This window comes from Nuphar pumila, chromosome 7, assembly GCF_984573655.1.
Source record: "Nuphar pumila chromosome 7, dmNupPumi1.hap1.1, whole genome shotgun sequence".
Taxonomy (NCBI): Eukaryota; Viridiplantae; Streptophyta; class Magnoliopsida; order Nymphaeales; family Nymphaeaceae; genus Nuphar; species Nuphar pumila.
Genome location: NC_143255.1, coordinates 118,833,156 through 118,850,822, shown reverse-complemented (window position 1 = coordinate 118,850,822; position 17,667 = coordinate 118,833,156). Strand labels below are relative to the sequence as shown.

The 17,667-nt window shown below is 38.2% G+C and overlaps 1 protein-coding gene across 1 annotated transcript in view; it reads right to left on the bottom strand.

The window, feature by feature from the left end:
- The window catches only part of LOC149833159 (uncharacterized), a 28,227-nt gene extending 10,774 nt beyond the window's left edge, over positions 1-17,453 (bottom strand). The window contains exons 1-6 of the mRNA XM_090014961.1: positions 17,147-17,453; positions 15,718-16,101; positions 11,232-11,304; positions 10,696-10,808; positions 10,400-10,496; positions 10,140-10,212 (exon numbers count right to left, since the gene is read on the bottom strand). Of these exons, the coding sequence (XP_089871087.1) occupies positions 10,140-10,212; positions 10,400-10,496; positions 10,696-10,808; positions 11,232-11,304; positions 15,718-16,101; positions 17,147-17,319 (913 nt within the window). The 5' untranslated portion in view covers positions 17,320-17,453. The remainder of the gene's footprint in view (positions 1-10,139; positions 10,213-10,399; positions 10,497-10,695; positions 10,809-11,231; positions 11,305-15,717; positions 16,102-17,146) is intronic.
- Between the last annotated feature and the right edge of the window lie 214 nt (positions 17,454-17,667).

Below are 17,667 nucleotides of genomic sequence, written 5' to 3'. Positions count from 1 at the left end.
AGTAATGGCCGATATATCAACTTGATGTTAAAAATGTGTTTTTAAATGGAACTCTATGTGAAGAAGTTCTTATGGATCATTCACCAGGTCTTGAAATTGGTAAAAGAAACATTCTAAAGTTAAATAAAGCTCTCTATGTCTTAAACAAGCACCAAAAGCATGGTATGATCTTTTTAGCAAAGTAGTTCTCGATAATGGTTTTTCCTCATGCTATACTGATACTGCTTTGTTTGTTAAAACTTCTAATAAGCACATTATAATTCTATTGTTATATGTTGATGACATGATTACCACAGGTAATGATAAAAAGGGTATTGACCTTATTAAAAATATTCTTAAAGAAAATTTTGATATGTCTGACCTTGGTTATCTAAGGTATTTTTTAGGAATTGAAGTTGCATACTCCCCCAAGGGGTATGTTCTCTCTCAGATGAAGCTTGCCTCCGACATTATTGCCCGATCTGGGTTGACCGATGACAAGGTGGAGACGCCAGAAGTGATCAACGCCAAGATGAGAGCCAATGATGGCACTCCTTTAGCAGATCTCACACTTTATCGTCAGTTGATTGGGTCACTAACATATTTATCTATCACCAGGCCCGATATTTCTCATGTGGTTCATAGTGCAAGTCAATTTCAGACTGTTCCTTCTATCATTCATATGGTCGCAGTCACGAGAATTATCAGATATTTGAAAAGCACCATAACTAAAGGATTATTCTTACCCTCTTATTCACCTCTTACTTTACTTGCTTATACTGACTTTGATTGAGGAGGTAACCCCGATGATCGTATTTCCACCACAGGTTATTGTGTGTTTCTTAGAGAGTCACTTATTTCATAGAAGTGCAAGAAGCAACAGAAAGTTTCTCTCTCTTCTACCGAAGCAGAGTATCGTGCGATGGCCACTACCACCACTGAGATTGTATGGTTAAGAAGTTTGCTTAAAGATATGGGCGTCTCATTCTCAACTCCTTCGAAGCTGTGTTGCGACAACAAAGATTCTATCTATATTGCCAGCAATCACACCTTTCATGAATGAACAAAGCACGTTGAGATGGATTGTCATTATGTTCGTGATGAGTTTTTACGGGGCACCATTCAATTAGATTATGACACATACACATATATATTACATATATGTATATCTATGTGTCTATCTATATATATATATATATATATATTCTTTTGTAATGCCCAATAGAGGCAAATTAGTCTTTTCGCATTGTACGCGCATATCCTAAAAAATATGCGCTTCTTTTTCTTTTCTTTTCTTTCTTTTCTCCTTTTTCTTTTTTTTTCTTTCTTTATTACTTGAGAGGGGTCCACATAGAGTCGTTGGACCCCTCCAACGGTCATAAATATGACCGTTGGAGGGGCTCCAACGACTCTATGGGATCCCCTCCTTGGGTCCCTTTGTGTGTATAAATAAGGGGCTTGGCCCCATGTATTCTTCATGCTTCTTTGAAGCCTCCTTGAGTGAAATATATTTTTCCTCTTCTTTTGGGTGTTTTGCCACTTTTGTGGTTTTGTTGTAATCTTGCCCATTAGTGGCTATTTGCGTATGTGTGTGCTTTCTTGTTTGCTCTTGGAGATATCGCTCCTCTTATTCGACACTTCATTACAGTTTGATGGTAGCAACTACAACATGTTGAGGAAGAAAATCCTTGTAGGCAAAGACTTGTAGCAATATATTGATGGCTCTACACCGAAACCTCAACCTATTCTCACAAAATTTGTGGTGGAAGAAGATGGTACATCAAATGATGTGACACTTAAAGGAAGCGAAAGAGAAAATGCCTTATTAGACTACAAGAAAGCTCATAAAGAATGGGAGGTTGGTCACACCAAAGTTATCTCTCTCTCTTCATGGGAATCATGAATGAAGAACCATGTACCAACATCCTTCAATTTGATAGAGTCGATGAAGCATGGGTTTTCATTAAACAAACTCACTCAAAAGGATGCCGCACATAAATGGGATTTACAAGACCGCATCTACAATTGCAAGCAAGGAGAAAAATTTACTCTTAAAAGACTTTGGAATCAAACGGCCAAGTTGGAGCCTATTTGGGAGATCCCTGATGATGTTCTTCAAAGAAAAAATCAAATTCTTGAAGAGTAATTCTTTCAATTTATGAAGGGTCTTAGGACCAAGTATGAACAAGTGTGGGTGACTATCATCCATCGCAAGAAAATTTTCACCCCTGCATGAAGTAGGGGTGGGCATCGGACCGGACCGGCCAGGGCTCGTTTAAAGCTTGACCTGCGGGCTTTAAGTGCGGCTTGGCCCGGAGATGGCCCGACCTGTTTACTAACGGGCCGGGTTTTGGCCCGGTTCTTAACGAGCTTGGGTTTGAAGAGCAGCCCATTGGCCCAATAGGCCAACATGAAGCGGGTCAGGTCCAGTTCGGCCCTGTCCAAATCCATTTGTAAATTGTAATAATTAACAAGTTCCCAACTTCTCATGCACCCAATTAATAGTTTTCATAAAATTAATGTGACTAATTAAGTAAATAGTAATAGTTACCAAGTTATTATGCAACAGTTAATTTTTAAAAAAATTATATTATTAAAAAATTAATAACTAACTCAGGCCTATCAGGCCGACTCAAGCCTGGCCTACATATATAATGAGTAGGGTTTCGGCCCGATACCTTATGGGCCTAGGCCTAAAACCTTGGCCCAAACCCTACCCATGGCGGGCCAGGTCGGCTTAGCGCATCGAGTTGCCCAGCCTGTTGCCCATCCCCAACATAAAGTGTTGGCTTGTCTAAATCCAAGAAAATTAAAGATAATGTATTGGTCATTTTTAGACCTAGAGCCAACACAAATACTTACAAGCCTCTTCATTTCATAAAGCATCGTTTTGAGAAGCTACGTAATGATGATGGGAGAAAGAAGATCATTTGCTATAATTGTGGAGAATCAGGACACATCAAGCCCTATTGCACAAAGTTCAAAAGAAGGAATAAGAAGAAAATGGTGTCAGTAGGTGCTTCCCAAGAGGACAAGAATGGATCCGAATGAGATTCTAAATCCATTAGAATCATGACATTGTCCCAATTGGTGGAAGCTCTACAACTGCTTTTCGAGAACTCATCATCTTCCATCATGAGCATTGCGATCTCTACCTCCTCACCTCCTGGTAAGATTTCTTGGCACTTGGATTATGGAACATCCATTCACATGACCCCAAACGATTCTTTGTTATCCAATTATGGCACTAATTCAAGTAGAACTCATGTTTTTATTGTTGATGGTTCTTCTCTTGACATAAAAGGAATTGAGAATTTTAAAAAGTTTTCAAATTTCTCTATTCCTAAAATAAGATCTGTTGTAAAACTTAACTTGAATATCATCGCAGTAATCCTCTGGTAGCTTGCCCTTATACAAAATGCATGTGATCACATGTTCGCATAGAATCCCACTAACATGTTACTCTTCACAAGAACATTTTTGCTTGTCAAGATCAACATTATAACTGTGAGATTGGTCGCGGGCTTTGTACCGACGTCAATGGCAATGTACTACTTGCACACGTACTTGTTGTACCTTTATCTACAGTTCCTCTATCTTTTCTTTTACCTTAGGCACCACAAAGCCTATCATTTGCTCTTTGATTTTCTTTCTTTTTCGAAAAGTTTTATCAGCACGATACGAAGCCTCTCAATAAGAGGAATTAGGGGCTTATCACATATGGCGAGAATTCAAGCATTGAAGCTCTCCATTATATTAGAAGTTCGGTACCCATATGTTCTTCTTGGAAAGTGATAGTTAGCCCAATATTTTGGATCCATGTCAGTAGCAGTATAAGGGTATGTGGCTTCATCTTTCTCCTGGATTTTTTCAAGAAAATAATTGTGTTGTTGTCTTGTGGTTGCGCTCCACCAAAGTGCACTCAGTGGTGAACCAATTTTTTTAAAAGAATTTTTCGTCAAGTGCTTTATGAAATATCCAACATAACATGTAGGTTATATGTGAGGGACAACATACTTTAGACCTTCATACCTATTTGAGATAATTGTATATTGTAATCTTTCTTTATATTCATCGAAGACAGTGAACTCTTCCTTCACATGCTCCAAAAAACACGTCATGAATCCTTCGACTCCTTATCCACAACTGCAAATGTTACCGAAAACATCTCACCATAAGAATCAATACTATGCGTTGACAACAATATACTCATGTATCTTCTTTTTAGGATTGTATCATCTACCATAAGAACTGGAGGACATCCTTTCAAAAACCCATTGATGCATGGACGGAAGGAGGAAGTCCCACATTGATGGAGCAATTTGAAACCTCGACGAGCACATAAATTGTCATAAACCCAATCCTTTATCCTAAAAGATGCATTTCTGAAGCAGAACCATTTCACACTTTTCAAAAAGTCTAAAAATATCTCAAGTCCTTTTTCGATGCTTTTGCCCCAAAAGTTTGTCTTTGTCTTTGTCTTTGTCTTTGTCTTTGTCTTTGTCTTTGTTTAATGTAATTTAGACAAGACTTCCTGCTCACAATCAATGAGTTCAAGGGAAAACCCTCGTGTGAAACAAGGTACTAACTTAGTCTACAGACCAACCTCGTTTGGTCAGACCACTCTGCCTATAAGACAAGCATTACAGGGCGACCATACACGGTGTATCGTACGATACACCTTCAACGTACTTTAAAAAGGGTTGAATCATATTTTACTATTTTTATTTTTTGGGTTTTAAAGACCTCTTGAGGGTCGACTTCCTCATTTATGTAGATGCCATTAGAGGGGTATCCACACACCCTAAAAATTGTGAGAGCGATTTGGGGGCCGATCTGTGCGCAAGGGAGAGGGCTTTTGCGGTTTGCTCAAGAGTGCATTTCCACCATTTTTCTCCTCAAGGACTTAATTGCAAGATCTTTAATATTTTGCATCGTTCTGATGAGATAGTTGATGCTTGATGATGTCTTATGCAACTCATAGAGACATAAATGTTTCATATGTGATTCTATGGTTGTATTTTATGCAATTTATCATTGTTTCATGTGTTATGATTTTTTTAGAATTTTTCTATTTTTTTTCTTGAATTTTTTTGAATTTTTTTGAATTTTTTTATTTTTTTAAAAAATTATGATTTTTTACGATACGTATCTTTTTTTGGGCCTGACCGATATGGGTAACAATATGATACTTACAACCTTGGTTAAAACTAAACTTACTATAATTCAATATAGTAGGCGAGGAAATGATAGACAAGCTAATGCCTTGGAAGAATATTTCACACTAGAAGGACAAGAACAAAGTAATTTAAGAAGATCTAATAGAGTTTCTAGACCTCTTGATAAATTTGTATCATATGAATCATTCTCTACTCAATATGGAGCCCATCTAGCTAAAATTATTTTCTATTTTGAGGCTACCACATAACCAAGCCAAAAATTACCCTGAATAAATAGGAGCTATGAATGATAAATTAGAGGCTTTTGAAAAATCTAAAACTTAGGAGATAAAAGACCTACCAAAAGGGAAAAAACCATAGGTTGTAAAGTTAAGACCAAAAGTGATCAAACCTTAGAAAAATACAAGGCTAAATTAGTGGTTAAAGGTTATTTTCAAGAATATTGTACAGATTATGATAAAACCTTTGCACATGTAGTTAAGATGACCTCTGTTAGAACCCTCGTAGTTGTGGTTATTGTTAAGGGTTGGATCATTTATCAAATGAATGCAAAAAATATCTTTTTAAATGAAGAACTAAAAGAGGAAGTTTATATAGAACCGCATCCTAGATTTAAGGTTTCTTCTGAAAAGGTTCTTCATTTAAGAAAAGCTTTATATGGTTTGATACAGACTTCTAAGGCCTGGTATGACAGGTTTAATTATGTAATGATTAAACTTGGCCACACTGTCATGTTTGTTAAGAAATCTAATGCACATTGTTGTCCTACTTCTTTATGTCGATGACATGATAATTAACGGAGGAGACAAACAGGGGGTTAACTATAAGAAAAGTATTCTTAAAGAAAATTTTGAAATGACTCATCTAGGGTTTCTCAGATTCTTTCTAAGAATTGAAGTAGTTTATAACTTTATTCTCCTCGTGGTTATTTGCTAACCTAAACCAAATTTGCTTTTGATATTATTAACAGGTTAGGGATTACTGATGAGAAAATGGACACTCAGAAGCAGTGTTGTGAAAAGCGTTGAGGCGTAGCGAGGCGCTCCACCAAAATCTGAGGCGTGGCGTAAGCCTCGAGGCGCAAAGCGTAAGCCTCAAATTTTTTTTTTTTAAACTTAAAAAAAACTATAAAAATGATCTAAAATTATAAATAAATAAGAAATGCTTTATTGATGTCAAGGAATAATTTAAACATCAATCTTTCGTCGGATTTTTGTAATTAAGAAGCAATTTTCTAAAATTGATGCATTGTTCAAACTTATTTAAATTGCCACCGACCAGCACATGCACGATGATAAGAAAAGTGAGTTGAAAATATGACAGTTGAAAATGTAGTGTACAGCACAAGGTCATAAGCACGATATAATCAATCACCTGCATATATATGGATTCATGAATTTCTTCTATTACTAATATTCTTGGAATTAAGCCCCACCCCATGGGGCCATGGCTGAGGCAAAACTTGTTTGGGAGCCCATGTTGGAGTGGAAATGAAGACGCGGGATACAAGTTGAGTTGTCAACTACATCTTCGTGAGAATGTAATTGAAACAGAGAGATGGGAGACCATCCTAAATCCAGGCTCCCAAAGAGCAGTGGGAGTAGGAGGTTCAGTGAATCACCATCTCCCCCTCTCAAATCTGGCTCCCAAACAAAGGCTTAAGCAGTTGGTCATGACATGTAGTTTTAACAGCGTTTCACCACTCAAAAATAATGAGAATGTAACTGCCCAAAAAAGAACAGGAAGTTCCCCCAAACCATTTCATTTTGACGACATGAGTGCTGATGCACTGAGCTCAGATCATCAGATGCCCTCTTCTTGTTAGGCAATCAGATCATCATGCGATGATATGATCATCAGACCCATTGAATTGATCGGTAGATCTTCACTGTCCAGATAAACGGTCCCCACAAAAATCCATCTTTTTTTCGGTTTGAGTTCAGGGTTGGGAATCGGTGAGGGCGGAGGACTTGGCCATCACGCACGCGAACTCGGGGAAGCTGATGACACCGTCGGAGTCGGCCTCCCGGATCATCTCGGTGAGCTCCCGCAGGGTGAGCGTGTGGCCCATCTTGGCCATCGACCGATCCAGCTCGGCAGCGATGATGTAGCCGTTGCCGTCCTGGTCGAAGGCCCTGAAGAGTCGGAGCAACTCGTCCTGCCTGCCTAGCTCGGGCGCGATGGCGTCGACCAGCTCCTGGAACTTGACATCTGGTATCTCAGCAGAGGAAAGAAGAAGGTGGAAGATGCGATGATCGGCGACGGGTGGTGGCCGGCGGCGAGTGGTGGTCGGCGATAGCAGTGGCGGTGGACGAGAGGGGATGGAGTGGAGAGAGAAGGGGCGAGGGCTTTTCCTCGCCCCGAAGCGCCTGTGTCTTTTTTAAAGACACAGGTTCTCGATCTTTCGAGAATACGGGCCCGGATCTGGGTCGAACTCGGGTCCGGGCCATCCGACTTTTAATGCGCGCCTCACTTTGAGGCGCGCCTCGCCTCAAGGCGTACGCCTCAAGGCGCATGAGGCGTACGCCTTGAGGCTGTTGCGCTTTTTAAGTGCGCCTCAAGGCGAAAAGGGCCTCGCCTCGAGGCGAGGCGCGCTTTTTGCGCCTTGAGGCGTGTTTTTAACAACACTGCTCAGAAGTAATCACTGCTAAGATGAAGAAAGATAATGGATCACCTCTCGAGGATCTCACTTTGTACCATCAGATGATTGGAGCGCTCACATATTTGACTATTACTCGACCTGACATAGCTCATGTAGTTCGTACTTCAAGTTGATTCCAACACTCGCCTACCACAGTACATATAAGTGTTCTGATGAGAATTATTAAGTATTTACAAAATTTTGCTTCTAGGAGTCTTATGTTATCATTATCCTCCTCACTAAAGTTGATTGCTTATTCTTATTCAGATTGGGGAGATCTTGTGACAAACGCTCAACTATCATTTTTTGTATATTTTTAGGTGATTCTTTGGTATCTTGGAAGTATAAAAAGCAATAGAAAATGTTCTTGTCATCAGCCAAAGCTGATTATCATGCTATAGTTACTACAACATTAGAAATCATGTAGTTGAGAAGATTGCTTGAAGATATGGGGGTTCACCTATAGACACCCTCAAAACTATGTTGTGACAACAAAACCGCAATTTGTATAGATGGCAACCATATATTTCATGAAAGAACTAAACATATCGAGATGAATTGTCACTATGTATATGAAGAATACTTGAAGAAAACTATCACCTTACCTTTTGTCACCTCGAAATATCAGTTGACCGACTTCTTATCAAGGCACTTTTGTTTCCTCGGTTTCACTTCCTACTTGACAAACTTTTGGTGATATCACCGTAAGTTTGAGGGGGGAGTGTTAAAATACATAGTTCTTTGTATGTATATATATATATATATACATTGCATATGTATATTAGGATTTTATATGTATTTTTTGTTTCTTATGTATTTTTCTTATTTGTATTTTTCTTTTGTTTTTATTATTATTATTATTTTTACTTTAATGCAACAGGTAGTGCCCATTAGGGGCACTTTTGTAATTTTTCTTATAGCCATTGGAGCTAGCCCAATGGCTAGTTGAGCTCCCTCTCTCCTATTGTTTCTTGTATAAATGTGAGATCTAACCCACATATTTTATACTTCTCTTGAGCATTTTGTGATAATAAAATTATTTATTTTTTAAGTGTGTTTCAGCCTTTTAGGGGCTTGTGCTTGTGCTATCTATTAAGGACTTGTATTTTCACATAGAGGCGCTTTGTGTTTGCCTTGTGTAGCTTTGTATTTGTGCACACTTTTGTATTTGTGTAGCCCTTAGCGGCATCTACTTGGACACACTCTTGTTTCAAGAGGCTATGCTATATCTAAGCAATGCAATTTCTCGCAATAATATAGGTTTAGTTGATAAATCTCAGAAACATTTTTAGATAATAAAATACACATAATCAAAGAAATAAGTAAAAAATATAAAAGAAAGAAGAAAATTCATATTTAAGATATAAAAAATAAGCAAAAAAGTAAAATTAACTGATAATATTGTGTTATTAATATTATCATGATATTTTTGTGATATATATAAATTTCTGATATTTCAAAATATCATGAGATTTACCTTTAATATTGTTTTATGAATTTACTTCTATATTATCACGATATTTTCAAAATATTGCCTATATCTGTGACTAGGATTCTAAATTGAGAGAGAAACCTTCAGTAATGCCACAAAGCATCTTGACATATAGGTATTATGTAAACTGACCTGTGCTGATGATAATTGAACCACCTGAATTTTTCATACTTGCATCAAAGACACACTTGGTCCTATAATCAGCCAGTTCGCCTTAGTCATTTACGTGTAAAATATCCTTTACATTCATTTTATTGGCAAAATAACATTAGGTGTACTATTTGAAATATCATGACAAGTCCATGTTGGTAGCATGGCAAAGTGAAAGATTGTAATGATGTGGAACTATAACAAAGAAGTATGAAGAGTCGCTTTTGCCAAAAGGAAGGCTTATTTGGTACAAATATTTATTTGTTTGCAATGATTTTCCAAGACTACATATGCAAATGTGCAAACACACCACATTGTACTAAATCCCTCTAGATCCACTTTAGCAATATCCATCCAATGCAGAAGGTTGGAATATGGTAAAGGCGCTCAATTAAAGCTTCCTCCAAGGTTCCATCAAGAACCAATATTGGAGGCAGCTGAATTTAACTTGGGCTAGACACATTGGATATTCCAGTCAGTAAAAGGATCCCTGGTTACATTTCAACCACCTACAAATCCGTTTGAGATGAAAGATAGAAAATTTGCAGGACTATGATCCAAACAGCCTAATAGGATCCTACTGCCACATGCAGTGTGTGTGTGTGTGCGTGTTCATGTATGTGCAACTTTATGCATGTTATCTTGATACATCTCATATGAATCAATAACCAAAAATCTGATTGTTCAAGATACTCACCGAAGCCTATTAGATTGCCATATCTCTTCACCACACGAATAATGCGATCTGCCTTCTTCTTGGAAATTCCTAGCTAAAACATTAGACAGATGAATTTTATGATGACATCAGATTGACCATTATAATAGCAATACAGGCACATATTGTCTTTCGACTTGGTGGTAAGGAAACCGCTGACATTTTTATTATAGACTGCCAAGAAGAAAATGCCAAAAAAATAAAAATTTCATTGGTTTTATGTTAAAGAATGAAGCTAATACCTTGGAACAAACCTCGGAACAAACATCATCTGATGCCTTGGTTCTCGAAACTAGTTGGCCAAGGTAAAATGGGATCAAATCACTGATACAGACTCCCCTGGAAATTTTGTAACATATAAAATGTAAAAGAACCATTAATGATTTATTTCCATTAACAGATTCTTAATCTAGGCCATTACCCAACCTAAAAATATGGCTAGAGATGCATTGCAGACACTGCCGCATTGATAGTCAAAAAGTTTGCTGATGAGGTTGAAAGAAAGTTGGACAATAATAAATGGAAATAAGATATATACCAGTACACCCACAACACTGTAGAGAAAATGTGGGAAGCATTATTTGAAAAAGATGCAGCAAATGATTCCCAAGTGCCACCAAGAGCCAACCTCCGAGCTAATGATATCCCAACCTACATTACAAACTGAAACAATATCTTATCACATAGTAATATTTAATGTCGCTTACCAAAAGTTTTTCTCAGGTCTGACATTCAGTTAGCATGCATTATGAACAACTGAAACATAAGTCTGTAATGCATATGTCATCTGTAGCTTTGGCAGCAGTCTTGAAACACAATGCTCCAAATAAGCAATGGCTGGGGCCACTTTTCGTTAAATGGACTGGCCCCATGCAAACGGCTCCATGCCATTCTGAAGCATGACTTTTCCAAAACTGATGCTCCAAAGGTGCAGGTAAAGTTATGATTGCACCCAACAATGTCACAGTTTTTCTTGTGCATATAAAGACAGAACCCAAATTATAGATACAAATTGAAATACACATGAGGCAACTTTAGATATGATTAAATAAAGGTAACGGTGCAAGGACAAACCCAAATATTCAGTGCCTCTTCACTAATAAAAAGCCCACATCCAGCAGCCATAAGCAAGCAAAAGTATACCCATCTGCAAGAGTTTTGTTTCATAAGAAAATTACCATGATGAACAAAGAGGATCTCAGTTTAATTAAGAAAATACAGAGACTGCCATAAGTATATGTTACTTCAATAAAAAAAACTGTGTTCGCTTAAAAGGACGTCCACATGACATAGTAGCAATCCGCAAACAGAGCGGACCCCCCCCCGTCAAACGGGAGCGAACCCTTCCCCAATTTAACATATGGTGAAAATCAGCGTGTCTCAGGAACAATTATAGGTATACTTCTGATTAGTGCCAGAGATGCATATACATCAACAAGCAACATTTCATAGTCTACATCAGAATATCAAAATGCTGTTGCATATTACTGTCAGAGTCATGCTGGCAACAATCAAATATATTATATATGTCACCTAAAACCTAATCAACTTTTGCAACAGCTATACAGACAACCTTGCATGACATGTTGTGGGAACAAAGTGCTCTACACCAACCAAGATGTTAAATGGTGAGATGTGCTTGTCTTATGGTTGATATCTCAACTAGTTCCTTTCAAGGCATATGAGTTGCATTCTGTTCATTTCCTATCTACTTTGTCATGGACTTTATTTTTTATCTTTTCCATTGACAAATATGTATCTCTATGTTACTAGCAATCACAACTTGATTTATTTCTTCTCTCTTCATCATGCACTAATGTCGTTTTAACTGTATTTGTTATCAGAGTTTGCTTTATGATTCATCATTATTTTAAAGGTTGAACACTTTCTGGAGAATAAGTGTATCTGCCACTGCCCAGTTGGGTCAACTTATGACTCAGCCTAGTTATATGTATACAACAACAACAACTACGCCTTCATCCCAAAACAATTGGGGTCAGCGATATGAACCAAAAAAGAAATTCATTTTGGGTCTTCCACATGAATCCTTTTCCTCCAATCATTTCTATCCAACGCCGTGTCCTCGGTGAGGTTCAAAGCATTCATATCCTTTCCTATCATCTCCATCCAAGTCTTCCTAGGCCTACCCCGACCTCTTTTAACTAATATATTTTCCCATTTCTCCAACCTTCTAACTGGAGCATCATTAGGCCTTCGCCGAATATGTCCAAACCACCGTAAACGATTCTCTCGCATCTTATTTTCAATGGGTGCAACACCTACCTTCTTACGTATCTCTTCGTTCCGAATCTTATCTTTTATTGTATTTCCACACATCCATCTAAGCATCCGCATCTCAGCTACACTCATTTTTTGAATATGATGTCTCTTGGCAGCCCAACATTCCGTACCATATAGTAAAGCGGGTCTAATAGTCGTCCTATAAAACTTTCCCTTCAACCGCAATGGCATTCTACGATCGCACAGCACTCCAGTTGCACTTTTCCATTTCATCCACCCAACCTTTATCCTATGATTTACATCTCCATCAATTTCTCCATACTTTTGAATGATGGATCCCAAATATTTGAAATAATCATTCACCGGTATATCTTGCTCACCAAGCTTCACTACACTCCCATCACTACTTCGTTGCTTACTAAACCGACATTTCATATATTCAGTCTTACTCTTACTCAACTTAAAACCTCTAGCTTCCAATGTCTGTCTCCATAATTCTAACTTAGCATTAACCCCAGCTCTAGACTCATCAATCAAAACAATATCATCAGCAAACAACATACACCACGGTACATTTTCTTGAATTGATCTCGTAAGCTCATCCATCACTATCGCAAATAGGAAAGGGCTTAAAGCAGATCCTTGATGCAACCCAACCGTTATCGGAAAATTGGTTGTCACCCCTCCACAAGTGCGGACATCGGTTACTACTCCTTCATACATATCTTTAATTATACTAATGTACTTGAGAGAAACACCTTTCTTCATCATTGTCCACCAGAGAACGTCCCTAGGTACTCTATCGTATGCCTTCTCTAAATCAATAAAAACCATATGCAAATCTTTGTTCCTCTCTCTATATCTTTCAATAAGTTGTCTAAGAAGATGTATAGCTTCCATAGTTGATCTTCCAGGCATAAAACCAAATTGATTCTCCGATATCATGACAACCTTCCTCAACCTAGACTCAATCACCCTCTCCCAAAGTTTCATAGTATGACTCATGAGTTTTATACCACGATAGTTTGTGCAATCTTGTATATCACCCTTATTCTTACATAAAGGCACCAAAGTACTCTTCCTCCACTCATTAAGTTATATGTATACGTACATTATTTATATATTATATGAGTTTACAATGTATATAATTTTCATAATATATATGTAATTTACATTTTTGTAACTGTATATCATGTATATTTATATATGTAATTCCCTATATATCTATTTGATTAATACATTTAAAAGTTAACATGACCCCGACGAGTCACTGAGTTAACTCACCGAGTCATGAGCCAAGCACTGCCGAGTTGAGTACCGAGTCACTGGGTTTGAAAACATTGCTTTAAACATTTAAGGAGTCATCTAAGTGATGCAAATGAAAAGCATGTGAGAATGCCATATGGAACAAAAAGAAAGATAGGAACCATGAGGTACATCATGAAAGTGATCCTCAGAAGAAGCAAGTTTCTTCTTGGGAAGCCTTCTCAGCTAGAATGATCCAGCAACTAGGGTTATGGTTCTTCTAGAGGATTGCATACTCTATTGTCAATGCCCTTTGAATTTTACATGTGTTGCAGACACCGTACAAGATTGGTTTTTACAGTGGACTGTTTTCGTCATTTACTCCATCAATCGGATGTAGATGGTAATGCCAGGATTCTGTCAGGGACAGCTTATGGTCACTATGTTAAAGCTCATGTAGAGGCACACTGTTGAGTTGTCGAGCATTTCTAAAACTTCTGGAGTGCTGCTCACTGACAATCTAAGTGTTAGTTATCATCTTTTTCCGTTTTAGTCATTTACTCCATTGGATCTGAGGTAGATGACAGTGTCTGGATTCTGTTGGTGACAGCTTCTGACAAGTCTGTTAAAAGTTTGTGTAGAGGCACATTGTTGAGTTGTTTGAGCATTTTTTAAATTTCTGGAATGCTGGCTCACTGCCAATCTAAGTGTTGATATAAACATTTTCTGTATTTAAGGTACTCCTCTGTTTGAATGTGACAATTTCACCTTTCCTTATGGTCAATCTTCTAAATTTACTAGGTTCATTTTGATATCTTGACTTGAAGCCTTCACATGAACTCTCATGTGAAAATAATAGAACAAATCTAGCAAGAACCTGATGTGGTCAATTGAGCTAATAAAGAATTTAGCATATCTTTTACTAAGACTTTATGAAGCTGTAACACGCAGCAACACTTGGCATGCTACCTACTCTTGCCTCTGTTTTTGCTAACTTGCCAGTTTAGGTTTAGCATTGGATCCCTTAATCTGATTTAGAGGGAGAGTACATGCCATCTTTAGTTCTTGTTTTCTTGTTATGAAATAATTTATCAAAGTTAATGTTCCAATACCACTGAATGAAATGTTGCTGAAAAGAAAATATGATTGAAGAGTGAAGATAGTTCAACCCTCTACTTGACTCTGTGTTAGTTGGGTGAAGTAATTATTATTGTTCTCTATTGACAACAGAATACATCTGAATTTTGTTATATATATATATATATAGGCTAGCAGGATAGGTCACGTAGAAGCAAGACTAGCAATCCAATGCATCTGTATTAAAATGAGGATTAATCATATGACTTATAGAGATCTTGGGCCTTGGGAGAAAAAATCACAAAATGTGTTTAGTTAAACAATTAATAAAAAAAAAGACATTATGATCATGTAGGCATGTGATAGTGTATCCTCAGCTTCATAACCTACTTCATATCTATGACTGATATAGAATTGATAGTTACCTGTAGTTACCTATAGTTGCATAGTTCTCAACTCTCAAGCCTTGTGACTAAAACCTGGATGAAATATTGTAGAGAGACAAACCTCTTCAATCAAAATACAGGGTCCTGATTAGCTTATTCCATTTCAGGCTTCTAAAACTTCCCCTGAATTAGGTATTCAACAAGGCAGGATGTCTACTGAAGATTGACTTAAACTGACAATTAAATGAATGTGTTATTATAATCCCTCAATGTAGTTAAAGATCAATCCTTAAACCACGGTGCAAACCAGTTAGAACTCATCATAGTTTGCCTGCCAAAAGACATGCTCATCAAAGCCACCATCTACAAATTGTGGCTCAAAAGAACTAAGTTAAGCAAACGCCATGTGACACATACAATTTCATAGAACATACAAGGATAGGGCACTTGATAAACAACAAAAAAAGCACCCTGTTCAATATTTCAACTTTACATCAAATTAAAAATACCACAGAGAACAATCAAGAAGGAACTATGTAACAGTCCTTATCTAGATGAATACAGAAGATGAACCATATACCCATAATTACTTTTCAAATCAAACCACATACCCTGGAGTATATTCTGGTAGTATAAGCCTGTATCCAAATACTTTCAGGCTAAACCCATCAGAGATCGCTTCTGGAACAGTTGTCAAAGAGCCATCAACTAGGAAAGGAAAACCCGATGAAGAAGATCCCAAGAGAGCCCTCTTAGAGCAACCCAAGATAACAGCCACCATCACAGCCAAACCACAACCAATTGCTAGTTTTGCTATGAAAGAATCTTTGGAGCCATTATTAACCTTCCTATCGTTCTTTTCCTGGTGCCACTCAGCTTTCCAGTCATCAATTTTGCCATTTGAAGTTCCATCCCCTCCTGTCGAAGGGATGCTTCCAGATATTGAAGCCTTGGCATTTTTACTTCCAGAATCATTATGCTGATAGCTTTGCATCCTGTTGATCATCATGTTTCAGTATTTTCCATTGTCTAGAATCACTAACAAGCACATCAACCTACCACAAATCATGACGCAATTCAAGATTTCTTTTTATGGTCCAAGGGGAAAAAACCCATTACCGACCTCACATTGGCTGGCCTCTAGTTGGTATAAAACCCTAGAGGCCCCCCTTGCTCACCAGGGAGTATACCCAGCTTCGACCTTGTGGCAAGGGACGCCACCTGTGGGTTTCAAACTTTGTGACATCCCATCAACTTGGTGACATTCACAAGTCGCCCTACCAGGTGAACGGAACCATTGTAGGCATGACGCAAATCACGATTAAACGGTCAAGATAGCATCATATTACATCACATGCACCCACCACGATGCAAATCATTGCACACATTTTTCTAGAAAAGCATGATAGGTTGGGAACTTGCGTTGTACACCACAATGCAAATTCCCCACTTACCTGCTTTTTTAGATAAATGATGCATCCAAAACACCAACTTTTCGTGTAAATTTGTCAATTTTTAGTCTAGATTCTCACTTTTTTCACTTACACACATGCCTCCGATTACTGGGCGTCGCTTGGGCTAAACCATTACACTACTTTAACTAAGGTGCTTCTACTTCCATCGCACCCATTTTTCTAGAAAAGCATGATAGGTTGGGAACTTGCGTTGTACGCCACAATGCAAATCCCCCACTTACCTGCTTTTTTAGATAAATTATGCATCCAAAACACCAACTTTTCGTGTAAAATTGACATTTTTTAGTCTAGATTCTCATTTTTTTCACTTCCACGCATGCCTCCGATTACTGGGCGTCGCTTGGGCTAAACCATTACACAACTTTTACTAATGTGCTTCTACTTCCATCGACCAAACAAAACCCTTCACTTTACGTTTTGCCTAACCAACACCTTTTTCCCATTTATCAAATCAACAAACCAACATGAAATTCAATCGATGGTGTCAAAATCGACGTTGTGAATAAAGAGATTACAGCGATCAAAAGGAGAAGAGAGAAAGAGGATGCCAATGCGTGGAGTTTACCTCAAACTTCTGCGCGGAAGGGGGCGAAAATGGGATGCCCAATGCGTTACGTGGATGTGGATACGAGAAGGAAGGGAGGGGGAGGGTGCAGAATCATGGGTGAGGTGAAGGTGGGTGGGGGAGATGACTGGTGGGCGAGGGCACCCACACAGGAGAATGGCAGTGTAAGCCATTCTGTAATGGATTAAGGGGAGATCTCTAGCTTCATAACACCAATAGAAGAGGGAACTCTCTCTCTCTAGTGTGGCAGGCGAGGGGGGGAGGAGGGGGAATAAACGAATCCTGTGACATATTCCTAACTCCCCCACCCAAAGTGTATGGCCTCTCTCTCTCTCTCTCTAGCTCGGCATTGCGGGCTAGATCTGACTTTCAATTAACGGATCTAGGTCCGAACTCAACCGATTTGGGTTTGAAATAAATCTATGAATTTGAGTGTGTTTCAACCCTGGCATGGTACCAAAAGCCTGCAAAAGGGAAGGGTGAAACCTGGCCAACATGTGCCAAATAAAAGCAGTCCTAAT